General features: G+C 45.8%; 1 protein-coding gene and 1 pseudogene across 1 annotated transcript in view; one reads left to right on the top strand and one right to left on the bottom strand.

Moving 5' to 3' along the window:
- The window catches only part of MED27 (mediator complex subunit 27), a 208,024-nt gene extending 191,883 nt beyond the window's left edge, over positions 1–16,141 (bottom strand). The window contains exons 1-2 of the mRNA XM_025888310.2: positions 15,910–16,141; positions 13,562–13,706 (exon numbers count right to left, since the gene is read on the bottom strand). Coding sequence (XP_025744095.1) covers positions 13,562–13,706; positions 15,910–16,112 — 348 coding nt within the window. The 5' untranslated portion in view covers positions 16,113–16,141. The remainder of the gene's footprint in view (positions 1–13,561; positions 13,707–15,909) is intronic.
- A 6,770-nt stretch (positions 16,142–22,911) lies between these two features.
- LOC112836630 (large ribosomal subunit protein bL32m pseudogene) lies at positions 22,912–23,749 on the top strand (annotated as a pseudogene).
- Positions 23,750–24,216: the final 467 nt, after the last annotated feature.

The raw sequence follows: 24,216 nt of genomic DNA, 5'->3' as shown, positions 1-24,216 counted from the left end.
GGCCGAACACGTGTGGGCTCAGTGTGGTGGGTGTGTAGACTCGGTGAAATCACCAGAAGGCAGGGAGGTTTGCCTGGTTCAACTTCGGCTGTCCTTACCCTGCCCTGGAGTCTGGCATTTCCAGCTGTCCACCGGACATCAGCTCTCTACGTGTCACCCCTGGCCAGGCTGGCCCGTTACCCGCAGAGTGGGAGGAGGACACCGGAGGTGCGGTGGTTGGGGACCGCCCACCAGCCCACACCGGGCCCAGGGACTGTCAGTGTTCCGTCAGGAACAAAAGCAAACTGGAGACTTTCGAGAGGCCTTTCCCATTTTGTGACTCATCAGAATAAAAGCAACTCCCCCGAGACACCCTCTGCTAACCAAAAGCTTTGAAAACCTTCCTCGAAAACAATCCCTGCCCATCACTACGGCATAGAGGAGGACAACACTTCACTGCTTGGAGGAAGTCTCAACAGGAAAAGCAACATTCCCCACAAGACATCTTGCTGGGAAATTACCACATCCTGGGTTTATAAGCAGAGGTCCCCAAGTACAGCATTTTGGCCGAGAATTCCAATGAACTGCCAGCAGAATAATGTGGTTACGCTGTCTGAGCTACTGTGAAAATGCATTAAAATCTCAATGTTTGAGCTCATCCAAGCAATTAAAATTAACACGGACTGCTCTGTTTTAGACTGGGAAAACAAGGAATGGGAGAGTGTTGGCCTCCATAGTCCTCTGGTTTCTTGTAACATTGAAAATCAGAGCTAGCATCTTTGCTATCCACACCAAGCTTGGGGCTGACCTGGCCTGGCAGGAATGTCTCCGCTGGTGCGAGTCACATGTTTAGGGGTAGAGGGCACGTACGTTGGATGGTAGAGGGCAGTTACATGTTTAGGGGTAGAGGGCACGTTGGATGGTAGAGGGCAGTTACATGTTTAGGGGTAGAGGGCAGGTTGGATGGTAGAGGGCAGTTACATGTTTAGGGGTAGAGGGCACAGTGACCAAAGGAAAACTAACACCCACTGAGTGCCTACTACATGCTGGCCCTGTGCTAAGTGCATTCACCACCACCACCACCTTTCCCCACCCTCCACCCCCTGGCAAAAAAAGGGTCTTCAAACTCATTTTGCAGGTGAAGGAGGAGAAAAGTAGACAGGAGCTATAACACACAGAGACTACCACAGTGAATTTAACAGGAAAATGCACTACTACCAAATCACTAAACAAAACTCTTCAATGGTCACTTAATCGTTTTCTGTTCACTAAGAAGAAGTCGAGAATCTGGTCTATCTTGAAACTCAGGTGATTCTAATTCTCATCACAGACACCATGGATGATGCAGGATTTGGAATCAATGCATTCAATTCCAGGAAGCATACTGAATCATAAAGAATGGCTTTAAATGGTGAGATGGAGAAATAAATGGATGGACAACCAGGTGGGCAGTCAGGCAACCAGAGAGAGCACAGTGTGCTCAGTGAGCCCAGGTTGACCCCGGGTGAGGTCCAGAAGGCAGTGCAGCAGGCCAATGTCACCCATGGGCAAAATCATCCCTCAGGGCTTCAGGTATTTAAATGAAACTTAAACAGACCCAGGTGCAAATGCAGGGAATAAGAGTCACTAATGCACATCAAAAAGAACACATGGAGAATTCTCTTACAATAGTAACAGACCAACTGGGTCAGGTCTGAGGTCAACAGCCTCAAGGAAGTTGGTACCCTGAAGCTGACTGAGTGATGGTTTTTCTCCTCTGGACACAAATATAAAATACATACTTAGTGTCCTCTTGAAATTAATGAGAACCCCTTAAAGCAAGCACAGCCTTAGACTGGACCAGGGTAAGGACAAACAGGTGACATGCCAAGGACAAATAAACCAGAAAACTGTGTATTACTAGCAATAAATTGTGCATTTGCATTAAGCGTATGACAGAATTAAAATGCACCAAGCTATAAAAACAGGATGATATTTAAGATATCAAGACTCTAAGACACAATTTCCTCTATGTTCAGACACTGTTCTAGATCAGTTACATATGCCCATTAAGTCACCCAGCACACCATGAGTTATGTTCCTTTCTGATGGTAAAGGCTGGTAAACTGAGACATATAAAGGCCACAAATTAAGGGGTGGGGGCAAGGCCACCATTAATACTATTATTATAGGGCAACTGGGTGGTTCAGTTGGTTAAGCAACTGCCTTCGGCTCAGGTCATGATCCTGGAGTCCCGGGATCGAGTCCCACATCGGGCTCCCTGCTCAGCAGGGAGTCTACTTCTCCCTCTGACCCTCTTCCCTCTCGTGCTCTCTATCTCTCATTCTCTCTCTCTCTCAAATAAATAAATAAAATCTTTAAAAAAATACTATTATTATAAAACCAGGTGCTTTGGGCACTTAACTCCTCTGATCAAGTTAGAGATTTGAATATAAGCTAAGTTCCCGGGAGACGGGAATTTATCAGCTTCATGTGCTGTGTCCAAAACAGTGCCTAGAACATAGTAGGTGCTCAATAAGTAGGCACTGAATGGATGAATTTGATACTTCCTGGCAAAGAGCACACTACTCAAAAGCACAGCTTGGGAATTATTAAGACTGAACATTTTACAGCAAGTCCAACCGTTTTGAACGCATGTATGCACTTAAAATCTGTAGACTCCCACCCTTCAAAATCTACCTTGTACGGAGTCATCAGGAGACAGCCGAGCTGGAATGCTTAGTGGTGGCAACTACTAACAAGTGATCAATAATCATCAAAGAAGCCACTGTTATTTTGACCGACAATAACTAGGGCACACTGTAAGTCTCCTACCCTAAAACAGGTAGACACACACTAACAGGGAAAAGATAAGAGCAACCGGCATCTCATGAACCCAGTGGAGGGCAACTCCTGCTGAAAAGGGAAAAACAACAGTGGTGACTGGCCCCTATCTTTACACAACCATACTTGCACAGACACCCAGGCCAGCAAGGACAGTAAGGGGCGCCAAGGCAGTCCCGGCAAAGATGCCGCTTAGTTACTAAGATCCCAACTTACCGGATCCTGAGCTTAAAGTGGACGAAGGTGCCTGCCTCTCAGGATCTCAGGGTCTGGGGCTGCTTTGCGCATGGCGGTCAAGGCAATTCCTCTGAGCCACGCCCACGGCCAGGCTGGGCCCTGCTCAGCCTCACTGAATCACACCCGTCCTCATGGTTCCCTTCCAGGTGTCACGTGGACTGGCTGCTGTTCCTGCTCCACTGACAGGGGGCTCAGCGGCCGCAAAATCGCAGGTAAAAGGTAGTATTTTGATGGGCCTTAACAGCAGAAGGAACCTCTCTGGTGCTCTGGACATTCAGCTGACATTCCTTTTCTAAGCTGCCAGTACTGTGGGTCCCAATTAGAGGGCCAGCAGGATAGCCTTGGAGAAGTCTCCCTCTCTAAAATGAGGGGCAAAGACCTACCGGAACACTGAGGTCCCTTTGAGATCGAACACTTAGTCGAAGGAGGTGCAGTCCCTAGAGTTTGTTTGGGAATGTGGCAGGGTGGGGCGGGAGAGGGAAGGAAGGCTCGATTACTAGGTGCCTATGATGTGCCAGACGCCAGGTATTCAAAGATGACACCACAGCCCCAACCTTGCAGAAAAGGGGACAGAGGTGGACAGCAAGCGGCTATGGCACGGTGTGATCAGTACAGCTGCTGAGAGGCTGGGGAACAAAACCAGACAAGGTCAGCTCTGCCTGGTTATTCCAGAGTCTTCTCTGAAGCCACACTTTAATAGGGCCGGAGGAGGAAGCAGTAGAAAATGCGCTCAAGAAGGTGCCGGGTGCTCCAGGCTGAGGGCAGGGCAAGCAGCAGGCTCACGGGGCAGCCATGATGAAGCCAGAGGTTCAGAAAGAGCCTCCAACTCACAGGGTCGTGGTAAGAGTGCCAGGGCAACAGAGGGAGGGGGAAACAGGAGTTACAGCCCTGCCTAACTCACCAGATGAGTAAACTGTTCCCGGGGGCAGTTCTATTCACTTTGTCAAGTCAGCAAGCAAAAGCAGAAGGTGAAGCCCAGGGCCAAGCCCAGGAGGCTGCAAGAGCCGAGCCTCCCAAAACAAGTCAGTGGACTGCAGCAAGAGCATGCCAAGTAAAGGGGATGCGGGAAGCAGCTTGAGAGCCATAGGCCAGGCAGACCTGCAGCCTCCTCCCCCCCAACCCCCCAATCGGGGACTCCTGGCCCCAGCCCAAAGATTCCTCAGATGGGGTCTGGCAGCCAGGGAACTCAGGGGACAGCCTCTGGCATTCACCCCCTCCCTCCCCTGCAACAACAACAATCTGAAAAAGTCAAACAGAAGCAAACAGAAGGGAAAACATATACATAATCTAAAAAGGAAAAGAGAAAGAGATTTAGAGGCTTCAATCTACCCATTCAAATATGGTTTTATGACACCTTTAGCAATAGCTACTGCCAACAACTACTATTTATTAAATGCCACTATGTATCCTACCCTGAACTAGAAACTGTACACACATTTTCTAGACACTCACATCAGCACCGAGACTGGTATTATACCCCCTTACAGTCCAGCAGATGGAGGCTCAAAGTCTAAATCCTAGTATGGGACGAGGCTTAATCCTGTGCGGGTCATAAAGAGCCAGAGTGGGAAAAAAAAGCAATAAGAGGTGCAAACACCGGGACCTAATTTGGGTACAACTCAGAAGACTTCCTAGAAGGTAACAACTCAGCTGAGACCAGGGTGAGTAAGAGCTTTCCAAAGGAAGACAGGAGAAGGAAGAATAACATGTGCAAAGGCCCTGAGACGAAAAGACCATGGCCCCATGGGGATCTGCGATTTTGTAACTGAGAATTGGCAGAGTGGCAAGAAAGAGAGCTGAGCACTGAAGTTTTCGTGATGAAATGACCTGTCTGCGAATTGCTTTAAAGTACTCAGGTCCCCACCCACCACTGAAAAAAGACTGTACTTACTTTTGTGTATTTTTGAAATTTTCCATAATCAAAAGTTTTGGGTTCCTTTTTTCTCAGGAGGAAGGGCGGGAGGACGGGAGCTAGAGAAGTAAGCTGGTGCCAGATCATGAAAGTCCTATACCCAGACTGTTGATGGTAAATGGGTAACATGTCAGACTCTGTGCTAAACCACAAGAGCAGGATTCATGTACTCCTACAGCTGCCCTAGGAGGCAGGACTGCCCCTGCCGTTTACAGATCAGGAAACTGAGGCTAAGGCATCTGGCCAAAGGGCTGTCTGCTTCTGGACTCAAGCCCCTCAGCATGATGACTAGAATGCCTCCAAATGCCAGCTGGGGAGTTGGCACTAATCCTAAGAGAGATGGAAGAAACCGCTGAGGAGCAACCAATCAGATGTCTACATTCTCAAGATCCCCAGGGAGCTGTAGAGAGGAAAATAGATTCAAAGGGGTAGGAATGGGCAGGAAATCAGCGGGGAGGCTACAGCATGTCCCAGGCAATCACGGGGGCCTGGGCTCAGGCAAGAGCAGTCAAAATGGAGAGGAGAGAGTAAGAGGTTTTCAAGAAGTAGAATCAATAGATCTCGGTCAGCAGGTGTGAGGGTCTGGGCACCTGGCTAGGGCCCAGCACAAGAAGCAGGTTGGGGGTGGGGGTCGGGGGGGCAGGATTTTAGTTCTGGACTCTAGTCTCACAGGCCCCTGAGTCTCCAAGTGCAGATGCCTGGCAGGCACTTTGCTACGTGGGTCTGATCTCAGGAGACCTAGGCTGGTGACGGAGTGAGGTGCCATCGGTATGGGGCTGCCACTTGAAGCCGCAGAAAGATGAGGCAGCCCAGAGAAGGCTCGTACAACAGGAGAGAAGCACTAATTATCTAGCAGCTCTGCCCCGGGCTCACACCACCACGAAGAAGGGCAGACAAGAAAATAGGGAGGCGTAACATCAGATTCTTTCTGTACTTGTAATGATATGCTTCCGTCCCACCAACAATGTACATCTCGCCATGAAGAAAAATGATATGGGACCATTTCCTTTCTACTAAACATACCTGGAAGAGAAGAGAAGAGAAAGTGCCCTTTTCAGGCTCTGGTTACAATCCACAGAAGGCTTTGGACAAACCACACCAACCTAATCAGCCCAGAAAAGGCTAATGTAAGCCAGCCAAGAAGGGAATCAAGATAAGTCCCCCACAGACAGAGTGACTCCTGGGGCAGGCGTGACACACATCCAGCAGCCTCTGCAGCCTCCCAAGGCAGCTTCTAGAGAGAATTCCTGTTCCTTTAGAGAAAAAGATGAGAGAATCACAAATCTGATTCCAGGCAACAATAAAATGGCAATTTTCAGAAACCACAACTAGTAAGCAGAACCATAAAAATGTGGAATTAGGCCAAAGCCTTGGGATAGAAACCATTTAGAATTACAGGGGCATCACTTGATTTTCATTAACATTTATGTTTGGTGTGTTACAAGATGCCACTGCTGTCTAGAGAACCTCTGGAAGGTAATTTTCCACAAGTCCTCCAGGCTGCTGCTCTGTTCTGGCATATCCTGAGAGGCATACACAATCGTTGTGTTTAAGAAATGTTACTGGACAAGAACTGCTCTTTTCCACTCCCCAGGTTAATGCTTTCATTTCCAAAACCACAGAAATGCACAAGTAACTCCACTGACTCTCCAAGCTAAAGCTGAAAAGGACCCGAGAGATCATCCCATCCAAGTCTTCATTCTAGTGGTGAGGAAGCTAGAACCTAGAGGAGAAGCTAGAACCCAAAGCTCCTGGCACAAGGTCACACGGCGAGCCAGTGGACAGCCAGCACTAAATACTGGTCTCTCAAAACCTCTGTCCCATATGCTGCCACAACTACACGCTGCCTTTCAAACACTTTACCAAAAATATGAAAAGGAGGGCGCCTGGGTGGCCCAGTCAGTTAAACGTCTGCCTTCGGCTCAGGTCATGATCCCAGGGTCCTGGGATCGAGCCCCCCATCGGGCTCCCTGCTCCACGGGAAGCCTGCTTCTCCCACTCCCCCTGCTTGTGTTCCCTCTCTCGCTGTGTCTCTGTCAAATAAATAAATAAAATCTTTAAAAAAAAATTTTTTTTTTAAATATGAAAACGAGTAGGACCAGCTAACCCCAGTGAATGCCCCCGATACACATTGGGCACTGTTCTAGGTGCTGGGGTGGGGGGGGGCCACGTGCGCATAAATAAACTCATCAATCCTCACCGCAGCCCCGACATAGAAGCTGCTATAAACCACTCTGACTGATGAGGAGGCTAAGACAGAGACAGGTTCTGTAACTTGTGCCGAATCATAAAGCTGATAGCAAAGGCTGGGGATTCAAACCCGAGAAGAGTCTAACCCCAGAGCCCAGCTAGTAATGAGCACCTAATTGACAAAGTGGGTAGAATCCAAATGTTTCTTTTTATACCAGCCTTTGTGCGCAAGCATTTTCCTAAAGAAACAACACAAGAAATCCCTGACTAGGCCACAAGAGTCTTCCCACCAGGTGAAGAGGCCTACAGACCAATCCGAATGCTGAGCTCTGGGAGCACAGCCTTATGAAGTGCCCACGTGAGAAGGCCCCTGCCTTCTTCGGACAAATGGGCTGCCCTGAGCAATATACTGCCCTTCTCAACTCATTCTCTGCAGCCCCCTCACTCCCTGCGGCTTCTCCCCAGGACCCTCACCCTGTCTTTGCTGCCTCTCAACTCCCACGTGCCATCCTACCCTGTCCAAAACCCAGGGCTCCACACCAAGAGGTCAGCTACCCTCCTCCCAATCCCTTACCCAAGCTCCAGGTTCTATGAGGAAAGATCCCCCTCCCACTAGATCATATTAACGAGTGAACTATTGCTATCTACACTCAGGCTTCCACAGGGCAGAAAGGTGCTGACTACCTAAAAGAATCTCTGATTCATAGAATTTCAGAAGAATATATCAAACTCAAGTCTGGGAAGCTGTGCGATAGAGCAGAAATCACTGAAAGATAGGCTAGCGCTGCCTGGAAGTCTGTCCTCGTCACTGTTTGTTAAGCTAACCCCACTCTGTGCCAGGAAAGTGCTCACTTGTATCACCTCATTTAGCCTCATGAGATCTTTCAGAAGTGGGTACAATGATCACCCCCATTTCAGTGAAGAAAAAACAGGCCCAGAGGTGAGCCTCACCACTGTCAGACAGCAGAGCCAGGATGTGAACTGGAGCAGTCCAGCTCTGGAGCCCATGCTCTGAACTGCTGAGCAATACTGTCGCTCCATAAATAAATACACACATCCACTATTACCATGCCTGGGAATTATAACCACCATTTATAGGACAGGCACTGTATGTGAGGTGAGGTATCCTAAGGCATTTTATGTGCATTGCTTCATGTTATCTTCAATACTAGGACACAAATACTAGTGTTATCCCCATTTCACAGAGGAGGAAACTGAGGTCTTAAAAGTTTCTTTCTCACCTGCTTAAGGTACAGAGTAAGTACAGCCTAACTCCAGAACTTACACGGAAGCCCAGACATTTCTCGCTATCCTTGCTTTTACTTCTGATTCCAACAGTATCTAAAAATCCAGGAGATTGGTTTTGTTTTGTTGTCTTTTTCTGTTTGTGTTATTCTTTGTTCTTATCATAACGGCTCCCACAGTATCAAGGTTTGGGGGTGGAGAGGGAGGAGAAGGGTATAGGGTTCAAGGCTAACCAGGGCAGCAACCCCTAGAGTCAAACTCGCTGCGGAAGAAGCCCATTCTGAATGACCAGGGGCTATGAAGGTTAGATGTTGGTGCAAGAACAGCCCTAAGAATGGCACCTTTGCAAAAATAAGGACCATCCCACAACGGGCCTGGTCCTAGGTCATGATGACTATGGTTTGGGGGGGGGGGCATTTAAGTGACTGTCCCTCCTCACTATTTGCTTAATGAATCTGTAGTTCCCAAATGTGTATCAGAGAGAGGAACGAGGCAGGGGTAAGGCCTGGTGGGAAGGAAAACGCTAGGAACAGAAATCGGGGACTGACAATACAAAGAGGGATAATCCCTGAGAGGCTGATAGGGTTGACTCTCCACTTCCCGGTTTTCTCAGTACTGCCAAAACGACAGCTGCCACACAGCACCTGACTCCAGGTGCCGTAGCTCAAATTAGCCTGACTCAGTTGACTCCAGAAGGCTTGTATCAAGTCCCATCCCCTCCTAAGCGCCGGCTGTCAACCCGGCTCTCTTAGAAAGGGCACATGGGTGACAAGTGTCGTAGATAAAACTGCTAACCTCAGCCCTCAAGAAGCTTATCATCAGTTCACCAACTGACCTCACCTGTCCTTCCAAATTACCCTTCTGGAATCCAGCCCTGGCCTCCATCACAGAACCTCAGAACTATTTCTCATCTCCAAGGAGTGCAACTGGATTTCTCAGTAATGGCCAAAAATGGAAATGTCTTTATCATAGTTCACTAAAAACACAAGCAAGCAAACCACAAAAGGGGTTGTAAATTAAAAATTCAACAGAAAAAGCTTTTATTTATTCTTCCATTCATTCAATGATTCTAAAGGAATGCCTACTGAGTACCAGGCGCCCTGCTAGGTGCTGGGGACTCCCAGCAGGGACCAAGACAGACACAGCACCTCTCCTCAGTGACGTAAGAGAGGACAGGGTCTCTAAAGGAAGAGGCTCCATTTCAAACAACCTCACCTGTGTTAGCTCCAAGATGCAGAACCACAAGGAGCACCTTCCAGGATGGATCTGAGCAAGATGAAGGTCACAGTAACTTAAGGCCATGTAAATTCTGGGAAGAACAGTTAAGGAGTTGGACTGGAGGAAATGCCTTCACACTTGCCAACTGAATGTTCTTGGAATAGAAAGCAGCTCTTTCTTTAATAAAACTGAAAAAATGAGCACGTAAAAACAAATCAGAGGCGGCGGGGGCACCTTCCTCTGGGCCCATATCCCAGCCCCCAAAGAAAGAAGACACTTCGGGGTCTTCTCTGCTTCAGAGGTCACCTGGGCAAGGCTGCAGTCCCAGCCGGCCGTTCGGGCAAATGCACAAGCAGCCTCCACCACAAACAAGTGAAAAAGTCAGAAATAAAAGTCGAAGTCAGAAATAAGAGCCTGGTGACAGGACACCAGAAACCTTCAGCAAGGGATCTTCAGAAGAAATTCCACCTAGCCCTCAGCATACCAGAACATAAGAAGCCAGAGAATCTCAGACTGTCTCACAGAAAGGACAGCATTGATGCCAATGATTTCTGCCGTCGTCAAGAGAGCTTGTCATCCCTCTACAGAACAATTATCTATAGGTGCATAATAGTGAAAAGCTAAATTCTTCCCCCAATTCAGCGTGGAGAAAGTGCTGCTCACAGCAATTTGCCATCATTTCACTAGATTAATTTTTAAATGTGCTATCCTAACAATTAGGCCAACTACCATGTAATTAATATTCCAACTGACTTTACGAAAATTACAAAATCCCCTAAAGAAAATACTTAGTCATTAAGCACGAACGAGACTTTTCTATGGCCAATAGCACATAAAACAGAAAGTTCATCATATAATGGGTGGTATCAAAGCCTTTCCCACACTTCCTTCAATTCTTAGCCAACAGTGCGTAGTAAAGCTGACATTGGCAAGTTACCCCAAACTTCACTTAACACATTAATGCACTTACTGGTTTAAACTCTCTGAGGGTAAAATGATGAATGATGAAAGCTTTAGCAATTAAAAAGCTCTTTTCATTTGTAAGAGAGGCAAAATAAACACATATAATTGCTTGCTGCTTCCATAACCCCAGCTGGAAATAAGAATACTGGCTTATTTCTTGGGGCTACTTCTCGAGTTTATTAAAGAAATGTACATAAGGCATCCTCACCGCTGTTTCCCTCTTTCCTTTCAAGGTTTTTATGTATTCTTGTAATCGACCTTAAAACCTTTCAAGAGTAAGGAAGGGTATAAATAAGTCATAGTCAAACAGGACATTATCTATCATAATGGAAATAAAAAAACATGTTTTCCCTGCAGCCCATCTTTGAATAATTGGCAGGGGCCGCCTAGCCCCAGATCAGAGCTGTGAGCCCCTGCATGACCTCAGCAGGAAGGAATGCAGAAGGTGATTAGTGGTGTCTGCCCTGGACAAGAGCAATAGTTTGGGGACCCTCGTACCACGAATTTGTCATCTCCATCTTTCAATAAACCATTACAAATTAGCAAAATGCATACAGATTCATGAATAAAAGATAATGTAGCAATTGCTTCTAGGATGAATGTGGAAGGGGAAAAATATTTTCTATAGTCGAAAACCTTAAGCCAAAATGGATTAAAGCATCAAGTTTAGAGGAAAGAACACTGACCTAAGTCAGGAAATGCAAATTCTAGTCTAGCTGTGAAGCTGTGGGCAGGTCAGTTCACTGGGCCTCAGTCTGCTCAGCTGCAAAATAAGAGCTAAACTAAACATCTCTTAATCGTTCTCTTTGTTTCTACCGATCAAGGGTACAAGCAGCTCCCAATGAACGGGCAGCTACTGTGCAGGGGCTCACCAGGCCAGGGACGTGACTTCACCCCCCTACATCCCCCCCAAACCCCGGGACTTTCACACTGCTCTTAAGGGATTTACAAACTACTTGAATCTATAGCATCTCCAGGACAAGAAGTTCCACAGAACACAATCTTTCTTTTCCTTAATACAACCTCTTTTCCATCTTGGAGCCAAGGGTAAGGGTCAGTAGAAGGAACTTTTATTTTAATATGCTAACTATTAAATTCGGCAAACAATTAAACTACCTTCATTCAACCTGAAACCAATCACTTCCACTAGGAGTCCCGGTCACTCATGGTTTCTCAACTGGCCTAGGTCTTCCCTCCACTGAGAAGTCTCCATAGCTCTAGGCTATTCCAAAAACAACACTGCCCACGTGATATACCAACACAGTTTCTGTGTCCAAACACCAAAAAGCAAGACTTTCTACCAAGAGTCCAACCGGAAGTAAGTTGCACCATGCACCTACTGATCAGATCCCACCCAATCCCTAGATAAACTCATGTAAGGATGACCAACAGTGTCCCTGGGAAAACAAGGAGGCTCAAACAGGACAGCCAGATAGGGCAGTGTTATGTGCGTAGGGCTGGAAGAATCTCATGTCTGGCTGTGGTAATGAAATAATTTTTATCTGCCCTGCATCCCCACCTTTTGGGAACTGCCTCTCCAACTCCAAGGAGCCCCACTTCCTGTGCTTCAGGTGATCTGCATCAGCCAATCAGAGAATCCCAGCCCTGGATTCAACGAACTGTTCAGTTAGATAAGGGCCACCTACCAAGCAGGGCTAAAATCCTTTTTCAGAGTCTGGCATGACACCAGGAGATCACCTGGTATAAGAGCCATGCAAATCTACAACTGCCAGGCCATCTTTTCCACCACTTACAGACATCAGGCCAACCAAGGAAAGCAGACCTACAGAGAACAAGAGAGTGACAGATCCCCATACCAACTGGGCATCCTGATCCTCAAGACCAAATTGGGTTTTCTGTCAATGGCAGCCCAGAGTTTGGGGGACAACCCTTAATAGGCTAAATGTTTGTTATCAGAGGTTCAATCACTTCTCCCTGAATCTCAGACGTAGCTTCCAGGGTTCCACTTCAAACCAAAGTATACTAAATACTACTGAGAAGCTCAAAGAAAAAAATCTGCACACCAGAAAAACTCAACGCTCATCTCTCATCCAAAATAGAGGGGGAAAAGGACCAGAGAGAAGAGGGAAAAGACGATGGATAACTGGAGGGGAAGAGCAATTCACAACCAATAACTGTGAGAACAATGGTCTCCAGAGAGGCAGCACAGTCTAATGAAAAAAGCTTCCCAAATCATTCCAAACACATATTCTAGTTCTTTATCAGCAGGGAAAAAAAAAACACACACACAACAATGCACAGCACCAAAACAAAATAAACTTGTCAGTAAACAAACTAACTATTTCCAGGCTTATGAGCCTGTTACCCTGATTTTTAGACTACAGTTTAGTTTTCCTATTACAGCTATCCCAGGGTCTATGCCACAGGCCTGCTTGCTGAAGGAAACCATGAATAGCAAATTCCATGGTGCACATTTAGAACAGTCTCCCCCAGATGTAGTTAGAGAGTAAAGAGTAATCGAACAAACAGTACTCTGATGATGTTCTTCCAAGGAGGACAGGGGAAGGCAACATAAACAGTGTGAGTGGCTGAACATTTAGACCACCAGTCCTTAACCTTCTGGGGGTCATGGACTCCTCCAAATCTGATGAAAGCTAGGAAGTCTTCCCCGGGGGGCGGGGGGGGGGGGGAATGCACATATCACAACATTTTTCATACAATTTCAAGGGGTTCATAAAAGCTGCCTCCCTAAACACGGTCTCTAGGTTAAATACACCTGATTTAGGGCTTTTAAAAAAAATTAATTACCTGAGCATCATGACTAATCCTCAAAGACTCCAAAGGACTACAAAATAGCTCACAGAGAAATTATTAAACTTCCAACTCTGTCATCCCACCAAGAACAAAATCTGAATTTTGAATCAAGAACCAAAAAAAAGAAACAAAAACTTACCCTCACCTTCTGAATTTATGAAATGTTAAGAAAACTTGGCTTTTTCTATATCAGCTCCATTTCTGACATGTCTCCCTTACCTTGTTTGACCATTTATATGCTTGAAGGAGTTGACTATAAAGAGGAGTTTTGTCCTGCACAGGATCCAGGCTTAACAACCCACTGTTATGGAGAGGATGGTTCTCGGATGGCTTGCCTACCAAATTGCTCAGACGTTCCAGCTCACTGAAAAATAAATAAAGCAAATAAACCTGAGTCCACTGAAACTCCAGGTTTTAGCCAACCACAATGGTCAAAAGCTGTTCTTCAAACTGTCCATCAGAAATCTCTTAAGAAGAACTACTTTGAAAGGTTAAGATCACAGACAATCAAGAAAACCCTTAAGTGGGAGCTTATCTTATTTTATTATTTTTTTTAAAAGATTTTATTTATTTTTTTGACAGAGAGAGACATAGCGAGAGAGGGAACACAAGCAGGGGGAGTGGGAGAGGGAGAAACAGGCTTCCCGCGGAGCGGGGAGCCCGATGTGGGGCTCGATCCCAGGACCCCGGGATCATGACCTGAGCCGAAGGGAGACACCCAATGACTGAGCCACCGAGGCGCCCACGCAGCTTATCTTATTTTAAAACCCAGCCCTATGGTGCCATTCTAAGGGAGGAAAAAAGTTAAGAGCATGGGAACCAGTAAGACTCCTAAAGTCAGGATTTAACAACTCAAATTATTCTCGGGATAGGGAGGGCGACTTTCTGGAATTTTGAAATGTGGTATAACATTGCTTCTCACTAAGAGTTTTCAGACCCACATACACATCATTACATTTGGCAGAACAGCAAGTACCTGAATAGATGATGATTATTTACCACTCACATAGGGATAGACGAGTACATGGTACTTCACAGATGGTAAAACTTAACAAAACAAAGAAGAGATAAAATAAACAAATGGAATGGGAAGACACCACCGAGGGGGCTGTGTCAAACATACTTCAGTCTAGCAGGAAAACTCTAGAGAAGCTTGGGAAAGTGAGCCAACAGCAAAAGCACATTCCAGGAGCACGTTCTGTGAGGCCAGTCTCAAACTGTCAACAAAAGACTCTCTAGGAACAGCTTCTCATGCCACACTCATTTTGGAATCTTCAGCCACCTTCTTCTTGGCACTACTGCATAAAGATTTAAAAAGGCGACAGGGTAATATAAACTTTCTAGAATGGAGGAGGGTTATAAGATCTTGAACATTACCAAAGGGAGGAAACGGAAGAGAGCAAAGAACAGCCAGTGCATCTCCTCGGGCAGGGAAAGTATTAACTGGCACTGCACCAGAGAACAGCAAGTGAATGTGGGAGTTGAGGAGGGGTGTGTGATTTCCTGGCTTTCCACCAAAAAAGAATGGCAACTACTTAGGGAAAAAAATCAAAAGAGGCACCACCCATCATTTGGTCACCACCTCCTCCTCCATTCTACCTCCTCCTTCCATCTGGTTACTAAGGAGACCAAGTTGGGGGTGGGGGTGGGGAATCCATCCATTCCAGAAATTACAGGATGACTATCTTACCAAATGCCTTTCCCTGCTAAGGTCAGTTCTGAGAAGTAAAAGGCAAAAATCCTGGAATTCCAACCTCCCTGAGAAGGGCTGACCCTCTTAAGGAAGGGAAGACAAGTTCAGAACCTAACCAATTAAAAAGTTCCTACTCCCTGCCGGGCATGTCACAAACATCCTCTCACTTATTTCTTACACAACACTTAGAAAACAGAAGTAAAGAAAGTGACTTGTAAGAAAGAGAAATATACAATCCTTAACCCTAAAGGACCGCAAATTAATATGGGGGGGGGGGTCGCTAAACATACGTGATTAAGATGGTTAAGCCTGAGATTAGGTCTCTCTAGAGGAAGAAACTGAACAGGAGCAGAGCGGCAGTGAAGTTCTGATCAGGTGGTTTTGGGGGGGGAGGGGGCAGGGAAGAGGGAAAGATCAAGTCCTGTTTTATCGCGTTTGGAGTCGGAGTAGTGTGAAACTGCTGACTTCCAGGTGCTCAAGAGACCAAGCGCACTTGGGTTTGGGGCAGCGCTGGGCTGGTCCTGTTTGGTACTATTTGATCAGACACGGCGGGGCACAAAGGGCCTACAGGTGAGAAACCTGCCAAGCGGGGTTGAGAAGTGGAAGTGCACGGGAAGAGCCCGTCTCGTCGTCAGGAATGGAACGACCACACAGAGGTTCAGGGCGGCGGGAGACAACCAGGAGAAGGGCGACGAGAAAGCGGGGGTGGGAGACGAGGTGTGCCTGAGGAACAGGCATGGGCTTGGAGGGGAGGGAAAGAGAGCAAGCGAGCAAGGAACTGAGAGCAGCCCCTGGCTAGGAAGACTCGCGCGGGGTCGGGACAGGGTGGGCGCCGGACGGGTCCCCGACGGCGGCCCCTTCAGCCGGTACCTACTTGAGGTCCCGGTTGACAGAATGCAAGTTGTCCTGGAAGTGCGCAATGAAGGCCTTCTCCCGGCCCTCCAGCGTCTCCTTGTTCCGCATGCCATCCTTCAGGCAGTCGAACACCCTGCTCACGCTGGAGCGCAGCGCCTGGATGGCACTGATGGCCTGAGCAAAGGCCTCCAGGTTCACTCCGACACTTAGAACGTCAGCCATGTTGCCGCCGCCACAGCGGGTTCTCCAGAGCTGCCTCCGCTGGCTAAAGGCCGCGCTCACTGATGACGCGAGGCCCCGAAGGCCTCTGGGAAATGTAGTTCTCGCGGGGCCCGGCGGCCCACGGGGGGTCAGTGCAGACGCCATCCGAAAGAGGGTTTCCATTCAACTAAACGAATGCGCAGGTAGGAAAGCGATCTCCTAGATTTGGGGAAGTCAGGCTGCACTCTCGGTTCTCTTAATGGTGACAAAGAACTACAGAAAGTTCCCGCGTTTCCCCAACCTCGGGTGAGATCTTCGAAGTACGAGGGAAAAGAATTGCTCAGAGCAGAAAAGTGTCCGTGGAGCAAAGGATTGGATAAAATGAGTCCATATCGTTAAATAAATGAGAGGGAAGGAAAAATTCTTCCCTACAGTAGAATGCCAAATGATAGAAGTAGAAGAAATGATAGGGGGAAATTACCATTTGGCAACCATTAGAATAATAATTGATTCAGGTAGGAATCAAGGAATGCTAAAACTGGTGGATGAACGTGTGAGGAGTAACTGTATATTTGCATAGTCTCCACGTATCATCCCACAAGACACTTATTAATTAAGAAGGGAAAAATAATGATCCAGCAACTTCACTTCTGATTATATACTCAAAAGAAGGGAAAGCAGGGACTGGAACAGATACTTGTGCCCTCAAGTTCATAGCAGCATTATTCACAATAGCCAAAAGGCTGAAGCAACCCATGTCCATCATGGGATAAATTCATAAGCAACGTGTGGTATATAAATACAAGGGAATATCTGTTCAGCATTCAAAAGGAAGGAAATTCTGACACCTGTTACAACATGGTGAACCTTGAGGACATGATGCTAAGTGAAATAGGCAGTCAGAAAAAGACAAATACTGTAGATTCCACTTATGAGATCCCTAGAATAGGCAAACCCATAGAGACAGAGAGTAGAATGGTTGGTGCCAGGGGCTGGGGGAAGGGGAGAATGAGGAGTTATTGTCCAATCAGCAGAGAGTTTCAGTTCAAGAAGGTGAAAAAGTTCCGTGGATGGTGGTGATGCATAACAATGTGCATAACACTGAATGCACTTAATGCTGCAGGACTGGACACTTAAAAATGGCTGAATGGTAAGTTTTATGTTGTGTATATTTTACCATAATTCCTGTTTTTTAATTCAGTAGTGTAAAAGAAGGGTCATATTGACTTTGCAATGGAGCAACCTGGCAGACACCACCCCAACAAGAGACCAAGGTTGACATTACTGCTGTAGGACAAACCATCTCCCAACACAAAGCACAGAGAAAAGTGCAGCATGACTTCTGTGATATTCCTGCCAAAAAGGCAAAACGAGAATCTGATCAGGACATCAGACAAACGCAAAGACATTTGACAAAATGACTGACCTATACTTTTCCACAAAACATCCATGTCATGGAAGTCAAAGAAGCACGTGATCTGGGACTCTCTTTGCTCACATCGTGGAGACAATTGGTGAGATCTGTATAAGGTCTATGGATTAGTTCATAGTATTTTATTGATGATGATTTCATGGTTTTGATCACTCAACTGTGGTTATGACACAGGACATCCTTGTTTCGTGGGAATATAGCTTGAAGGGATAAAAGCGTCATTTATGAAAGAATGTCTCTATGAAAAAGAAAATAGTATGAAACTATTTAGAGAGAGAAGTATAGAACAAATGTGGTAACATATTAACAGTTATGGAATCTGGGTGAAGAGCATACAAGAATTGTCTGTACGGTTCTTGCAACTATCAAGTCTGAAATTGCCTCAAGGTAAGTTGTTTTAAACAGCCATCAATAAAGGGCATGGCAAGTGTAAACACTGTCTAAGTGGTAAGAAAAATTTTCAGTTCTGCCAGGCTGTGCTGACCAGCAATGTGAAATTGTGGAGTTCACCTCAAACCCACTTCCTTGATAGTTCTGCCACTCTTTCTTCTCCATACTCACTCCTCCCTACCCCCTACACCACCTCAATTCAAATCCTCTAGTTGTGGAGCAGTGAAGATAAACTCTGCTCAAAAACTGGACTCTGATGTTGCTCTCCATGAGTGTTTTAGACACTATTTAGATAAATGAATAGTCCCTTGAGAAAAAAGGGTTTCGTTGTCTTGGGTGTACATAATAGCTTTCATTTCCTGACATCTACACCACCTTCATAGTATTGCCATTGACAGCTTTTCCTACAGCGAAGGGGTAAGAGATAGGAGAAACTTCCAGCTGCGGAACTCTAAACAAGTTGCAGATCTCCCTGATCCTCAATTTTCTCATCTGTAAAATAGAACTAGTAATAACACCCATCTTTATTAAATAGCTGTGAGGTTTAATAATACCTTGAAGGCAAAGCTTTTAGAAATAATGCCTGGAGAATAATAAATACTGAGAAAATCTTAGCTGTCAGGAGAATGTGCTGGGAAAGTTTCCCATGGGCCTGTGATCTGTGCTTCTATCTCCACTTGAGGACTCTGCACAGAATCAAGCAAGGATGAACAATGGGTCTATTAGGTCAGATAATCTCTAGTGGCATGACCCTGTTGCTAAGAGCTTGTCATTTAACTGTGCCTATAATTCACTATTTCTTGGTGACCTTTTTATTTTTATTTTTTAATCTCCTTTGGAGTGTAGGGTTTTGGGTTTTGTTTTTTAAGATTTTTGGAGAAAATCCTTTTTTAGCTTCATAAAAACGAAGGAAAATATCTGTTTGTTGGCTTGTTTTGGTTTTGGCTTCACTTCTTGTTTGTTCATCCCTTCTAGGGGAAGATTAGAGAAGGCAAGCTCTATTATTGTGGTTACTCATCTTATTGGGGATCCCTGAAGGCTTAGAGAATGTGACCCTGGCTGCATACTTTGTCCCCAAGAAAAAAGTATACCGGTCTATTTCTGCCTGCACCTATATGTACCTACAAACCTGAGATTTTGCATACAATTTCCAGGGGTTCATAGCCCCCCTAAAGCCCAAACATGAACCTCTGGTTAGAATCATGCTCTAAGGCAAGCACCATGGGGGACATGGCCCACAGCTAGCCTATAACCACTCAGTCTTCAGTGCCTGGGGCACAATAGATGCTCAGTGTAAGTTTGTGGAAGCAATGAGTTAACATGATGTATTATGTTTGTCTTCTTGGATCCTCCCTCCAAATTACTTAATCTCTCTGTATACTCAGGTATCTCTCCCTCTTACTCAGCCCACCTCCCCTGCCCACCCTCTCCCTCCCCATCCCCCACACAATAAGATTTTCCTTTGTCTTACACTCTGATTCAGTGGTTTAGATACTGATTGGAGCTATAAAATACAAATAGCCTCCGCTCCCACAGTCATTAGTTTTCAGGACTTCTCTCTGGTTCCCCTCTTCTGGGAAACTCAGAAATTGATCAGTGGAAATGCACATTTCCCCTGAACCTAGTAAGGAGTCTTTCATCAAGGCAACAGAAAACTTTTCATGTTGGAAGGGAATGGACAGAGTTTCTCTAAGGTGCCATAAATTCTCGAGAATGTTGGCACATACATGCTTGCATCTGTGTGTGTTTGTAGGATATAAATTACTTTAAAAGGAGTTCATTTCGAGCAATATCAGATTTTAATTATTGTGATCTTATGTTTGGGTAAAAGGCAGCACCCTGCTGCTAATATCTTCCAAAATGAACAAGCCATTAGCTTGGTGCTATCAGCTCAAGAGCATTAGAATAAGCAATCAGAATTAAAGTTGTCAGTATTTAATTAAAATATGCTGCAACTCCCATCATATTCAGAGAGCATGTGGTTTAAGCATTCAGACTGAGAAAGCACCCTCATCAATTAATAATTATTAAGGATTTACTAGATGCAGAACACTGCATTGGACAGTTGGGCAGAATGTCACCAGATAGATTTAAACCCAAATCTGCCTTGGATAAGCCAAACGTAACTAAACCACCTGTCGTAATCAGTGTGGCATAATGCTTAAGACCTTGGGGGTTGCTCCGAGGATTAAACTGAGACAGCATACAGTTCTGGGTACATAGTAGGCATGCGAGTTAGTCATTCAACAAATATAGATATTGGATGTGCTCAACATTTTGTTAAACAGTTGGGGAGCCAGTGGTAAAACCAGGCGCAGTCTAGCCCTAATAAATGTCACTGAAGATACCTGAAGTGGATTATGTGTTCCTTCACCTTCACCTGAAGGCTCACTGCATCAGTGAGTTTTAAAGTGTTTAGAATCAGGTTTATTAAAATTAATCTAAAGCAAGTATGGTCAAGAAACTTCCTTTGGTCTCTTCTGAACCTACTCCCCCCCCCCACACACACACACGCCTGTTTTCCTCTTATTTTGCCTGTCGTGATTTTGACATGATGAAAATGATGACCAAATGATCCCAAAGACAGAGGACCCTGGAGAGCAGGAAATCAGCCTAGACTGGTGTCTTCTCAGGCAAATGAGTTAACCCTTCTTAACCTCAGATCTCACATCTAGAGAGCAAGGAAGTGGGATCACCTCCAGAACTAACAACTAACAATCCAGGAGCGTAAGATTAGGAGGAACATGTTAGTAATTCAAGAAGGAGGAAAGGGAGAGGATCACTCCTTGTTAATGCTGATCACAACACACTGCACCGGGATTCCTGAACTTCGGCTCATTCATTTACCCAGCTACGCTCACCGAACAAAAGGATTAAATAAGGATCCCTATGGAACCCGTTCCTGTTCTCATGGCACTCACTCACAGCCTAGCAAGGGAGACAGACACAAATGGAATGTCAAACAGTGAGGTTCAACTGCAAGATAAGAGACCTGCACACAGAATTTTGAAGTTCTTAGAGAAGGTGGTTACAGTATCCTTCTGCACAGGGGAAGCCTGGGTCGAGGCGAGGCTTCCGAGGAGACTATGGGCTAAGCAGGTGTGGTGAGGGGTAGAGGTAAGGTAGTGCAATGGACAGTTTGAAGGGGTGTGTTGTGATTAGATCTGTGTTTGTGAAAGTACAACCTCTGGCTATGAAGAAAATGGGGGAAGTGTCCAGGCTTAGAGGCAGAGACACCAGAAAGGCGAGGGATACCTTCACCTGCAGAGAAGTCAACAACAGACCACACATGAGCCATATTCTTCCCATCACAGGAAGCCAGGAGGTATTTTAAATATTTTAGTAAATTATTGATTGCCCATTTGGATGCTCACTTAATCAACCACCAAGCATGTTGTTAGGGACCTCCGCTTTCTCCTGTGTTCATACGTAATTAAGTACAAAACATCTCAGGAATGGACCCTTTTACCAACACATTAGGCTAAATCAAAGTGGAACAAAAAGCAAGTTGTTTGTTCAGCCTCTCCCACAGCCCATTTGAGGGAGGGATTGCCTTCTAATTCTATTACTGTGTTATGTGGATGGTGTGTTTTAATCAAGACTGACAATGGACCACTAGCGTCAGAAGCTACTAAGCGTGTAACCCTCACACAGAACGTGGGAGTAGAGGGCAGATGCCAGGCTTTCAGGTTCCCAAGGGGTGGCCAAGGCAGATGGGCAGCCACGGCAACACAGGGATCCTTGTCTGGGGGGGCTCTCATTAGCACCCCCCTACTCTCCCAACACTCCCCTCCAGCTCCGCACCCCCTCCTCCAAACCTCAGGTCAGACAACAAAAGAAGGCACATCAGATTCCTGACAAAGAGACAGTCCATTCACCTTGACGCTGGAGTCTTATTCTTTTTCATGTGTTGCTTTATTTTACCTCATCACAAACACACACTTTGAAATGTTGGAAACTATAGAAAAAACCTACATAAGAAAATAAGGTTACGCATAATTCCACCTCTCAACATTTTGGTTATTCACACATACGCATAAATGGCTCATCAGGGACCCACACCTTTTCATCAGTCTGCCCGAGTGCCCTTCGTTCCAGACTCATTTCTGTCACTTCCTGGTTGCAGGGTGGCTGGGTCCCAGCTCTGCATTTCAGGCAGGAAGAAGGAGGAAAGAGCAGAGGAGGCACCAGCAGACTTCTGCCCACACCTCATTGGCCGGAACAATGTCACATGGCCACCTCTAACTGTGAAGGAGTCTGGGAACCTGAATTCTACCTCTTTCCCAGACTCTTTATTAGCACGGCTGTCCAATGGAGATGTACTATGAGCCACAAATGCGAACCTCATATTTTCTAATAGTTGCATTAAAAAAGATAAAGAGCCTCACACCTATTAGAATGAGTACTATTTTATTTTTTTAAGATTTTATTTATTTATTTGAGAGAGAGAGAGAGAGGACAAGCAGAGCGGAGGGGCATAGGGAGAGGGAGAAGCAGACTCCCTGCTAAGCAGGGAGCCCGTCTCAGGGCTCCATCCCAGGACCCTGAGATCATGACCTGAGACAAAGTCAGACATTTAACTGACTGAGCCATGCAGGTGCCCCAGAATGGCTACTATTTTAAAAAGAAGGAAAGAAAATACATTTTGGTGGGGATGTGGAGAAACCCTGATGATGGGAAGGTAAAATGGCGCAGCCACTGTGGGAAACAGTATGGTGCTGCCTCAGAAATTTAAAAATAGAGGGCGCCTGGGTGGCTCAGTTGGTTAAGCAACTGCCTTCGGCTCAGGTCATGGTCCCAGGGTCCTGGGATCAAGACCCGCATCGGGCTCCCTGCTCGGCGGGAAGCCTGCTTCTTCCTTTCCCACTCCCCCTGCTTGTCCTCCCTCTCTCACTGTCTCTCTCTTTAAAAAAAAAAAAAAAAAAAAAGAAGTGCTATATTATTTAGCAATTCCACTCTTGGGTATACACTCAAAAGAATCAAAAACAGGGGAGGAAGATGGTGTCAGCCATGCTGGTGCTTGTTGTCCACCCATGGCCGGCAGCCCGGGGACTCCTCTGGAGCTGTTGGGAACTACTACGGTGGAAACTTCAGCAGAGAGGACCAGGTTTTCCCAGTCCTCCGTGGGGACCAGCATGAGCAGTCCAAGTGCCAGCTATATTTACAGAACCAGCAAATGATACCAGTGGAAGTGAGATTTTCAGCCTTTCCGATAGTATCTTTTGGATGGCAGCTCCTAAGAACAGACGCAGCATTGAAGTTAACCGCTGTAGGAGAAGAAACCCTCAGAAGCTTATTAAAGTTAAGAACAATATTGACGTTTGTCCTGAATGCGGTCGCCTGAAACTGAAACCCGTCCTTTGTGGCTATTGCTATGAGAAAGTGTGCAAGGAGACTGCAGAGTTCAGAAGACAGGTAGGGAAACACGAAGGGAGCCCTTTTAAGGCTCCTTCCGTGGAGACTGGTGCTGTACACAGGAGAGTCACCCTCTGAACAAGACCACGGTAAGAGAATCATTGAACGAGACAGGAAGCGACCATCCTGGTTCACCCAGAATCAAGACCAAAGGTGTCTGAAGAGGATAACTTCATAGAAAACATTTGTCCTGAAAGAGAGGAAAATTCTTTGTTTTCATGTTGGTTTTGAGCTTGTTTTTAAATCATCAGTCTAGTATAAAACGTCCTCTCAAAGCAGTTAGTTTTGTGGGGTTAATTTGAAGAAAATACCAGGAGTAAACTCTGAAAATATTTGTTTACACAGAGGCACAATGGGTTAATATGTCTGTTTCTGTTATACTGTAAGGTTTTAAGTAAACATAAAATTTCCAGTACCGAAAAATAAAACAAATGATTTAAAATTAAAAAAAAATCAAAAACAGGATCTTGAAAAGGTATTTGTACACCCATGTTCACAGTAACTTTATTCACAATAGCCAAATGGTAGAAACAACCATCAGTGGGTAAATGGTTAAGCAAGTGTTGTCTATCCATACAATAGAATATTATTCAGGCTCGGGACGCTTGGGTGGCTCAGTCGGTTAAGCGTCTGCCTTTGGCTCAGGTCATGATCCCAGGGTCCTGGGATCGAATCCTACATCGGGCTCCTTGCTCGGCAGGGAGCCTGCTTCTCCCTCTACCTGCTGCTCCCCCTGCTTGTGCTCTCTCTCTCTCTGACAGATTAAAAAAAAAAAGAAGTATATTATTCGGGCTCAAAAATGATACTCTGATACATACTACAACATAAGTGGAACTTGAAGTCATTATGCTCAGTGAAATAAGCTAAGCCAGTCACAAAAAAAGACAA

Source organism: Callorhinus ursinus, unplaced genomic scaffold (assembly GCF_003265705.2).
Source record: "Callorhinus ursinus isolate GAN/ISIS: 27379988/994484 unplaced genomic scaffold, GSC_fseal_2.0 scaffold24, whole genome shotgun sequence".
Lineage (NCBI taxonomy): Eukaryota > Metazoa > Chordata > Mammalia > Carnivora > Otariidae > Callorhinus > Callorhinus ursinus.
This window is presented reverse-complemented; position numbering and strand designations above follow the sequence as displayed.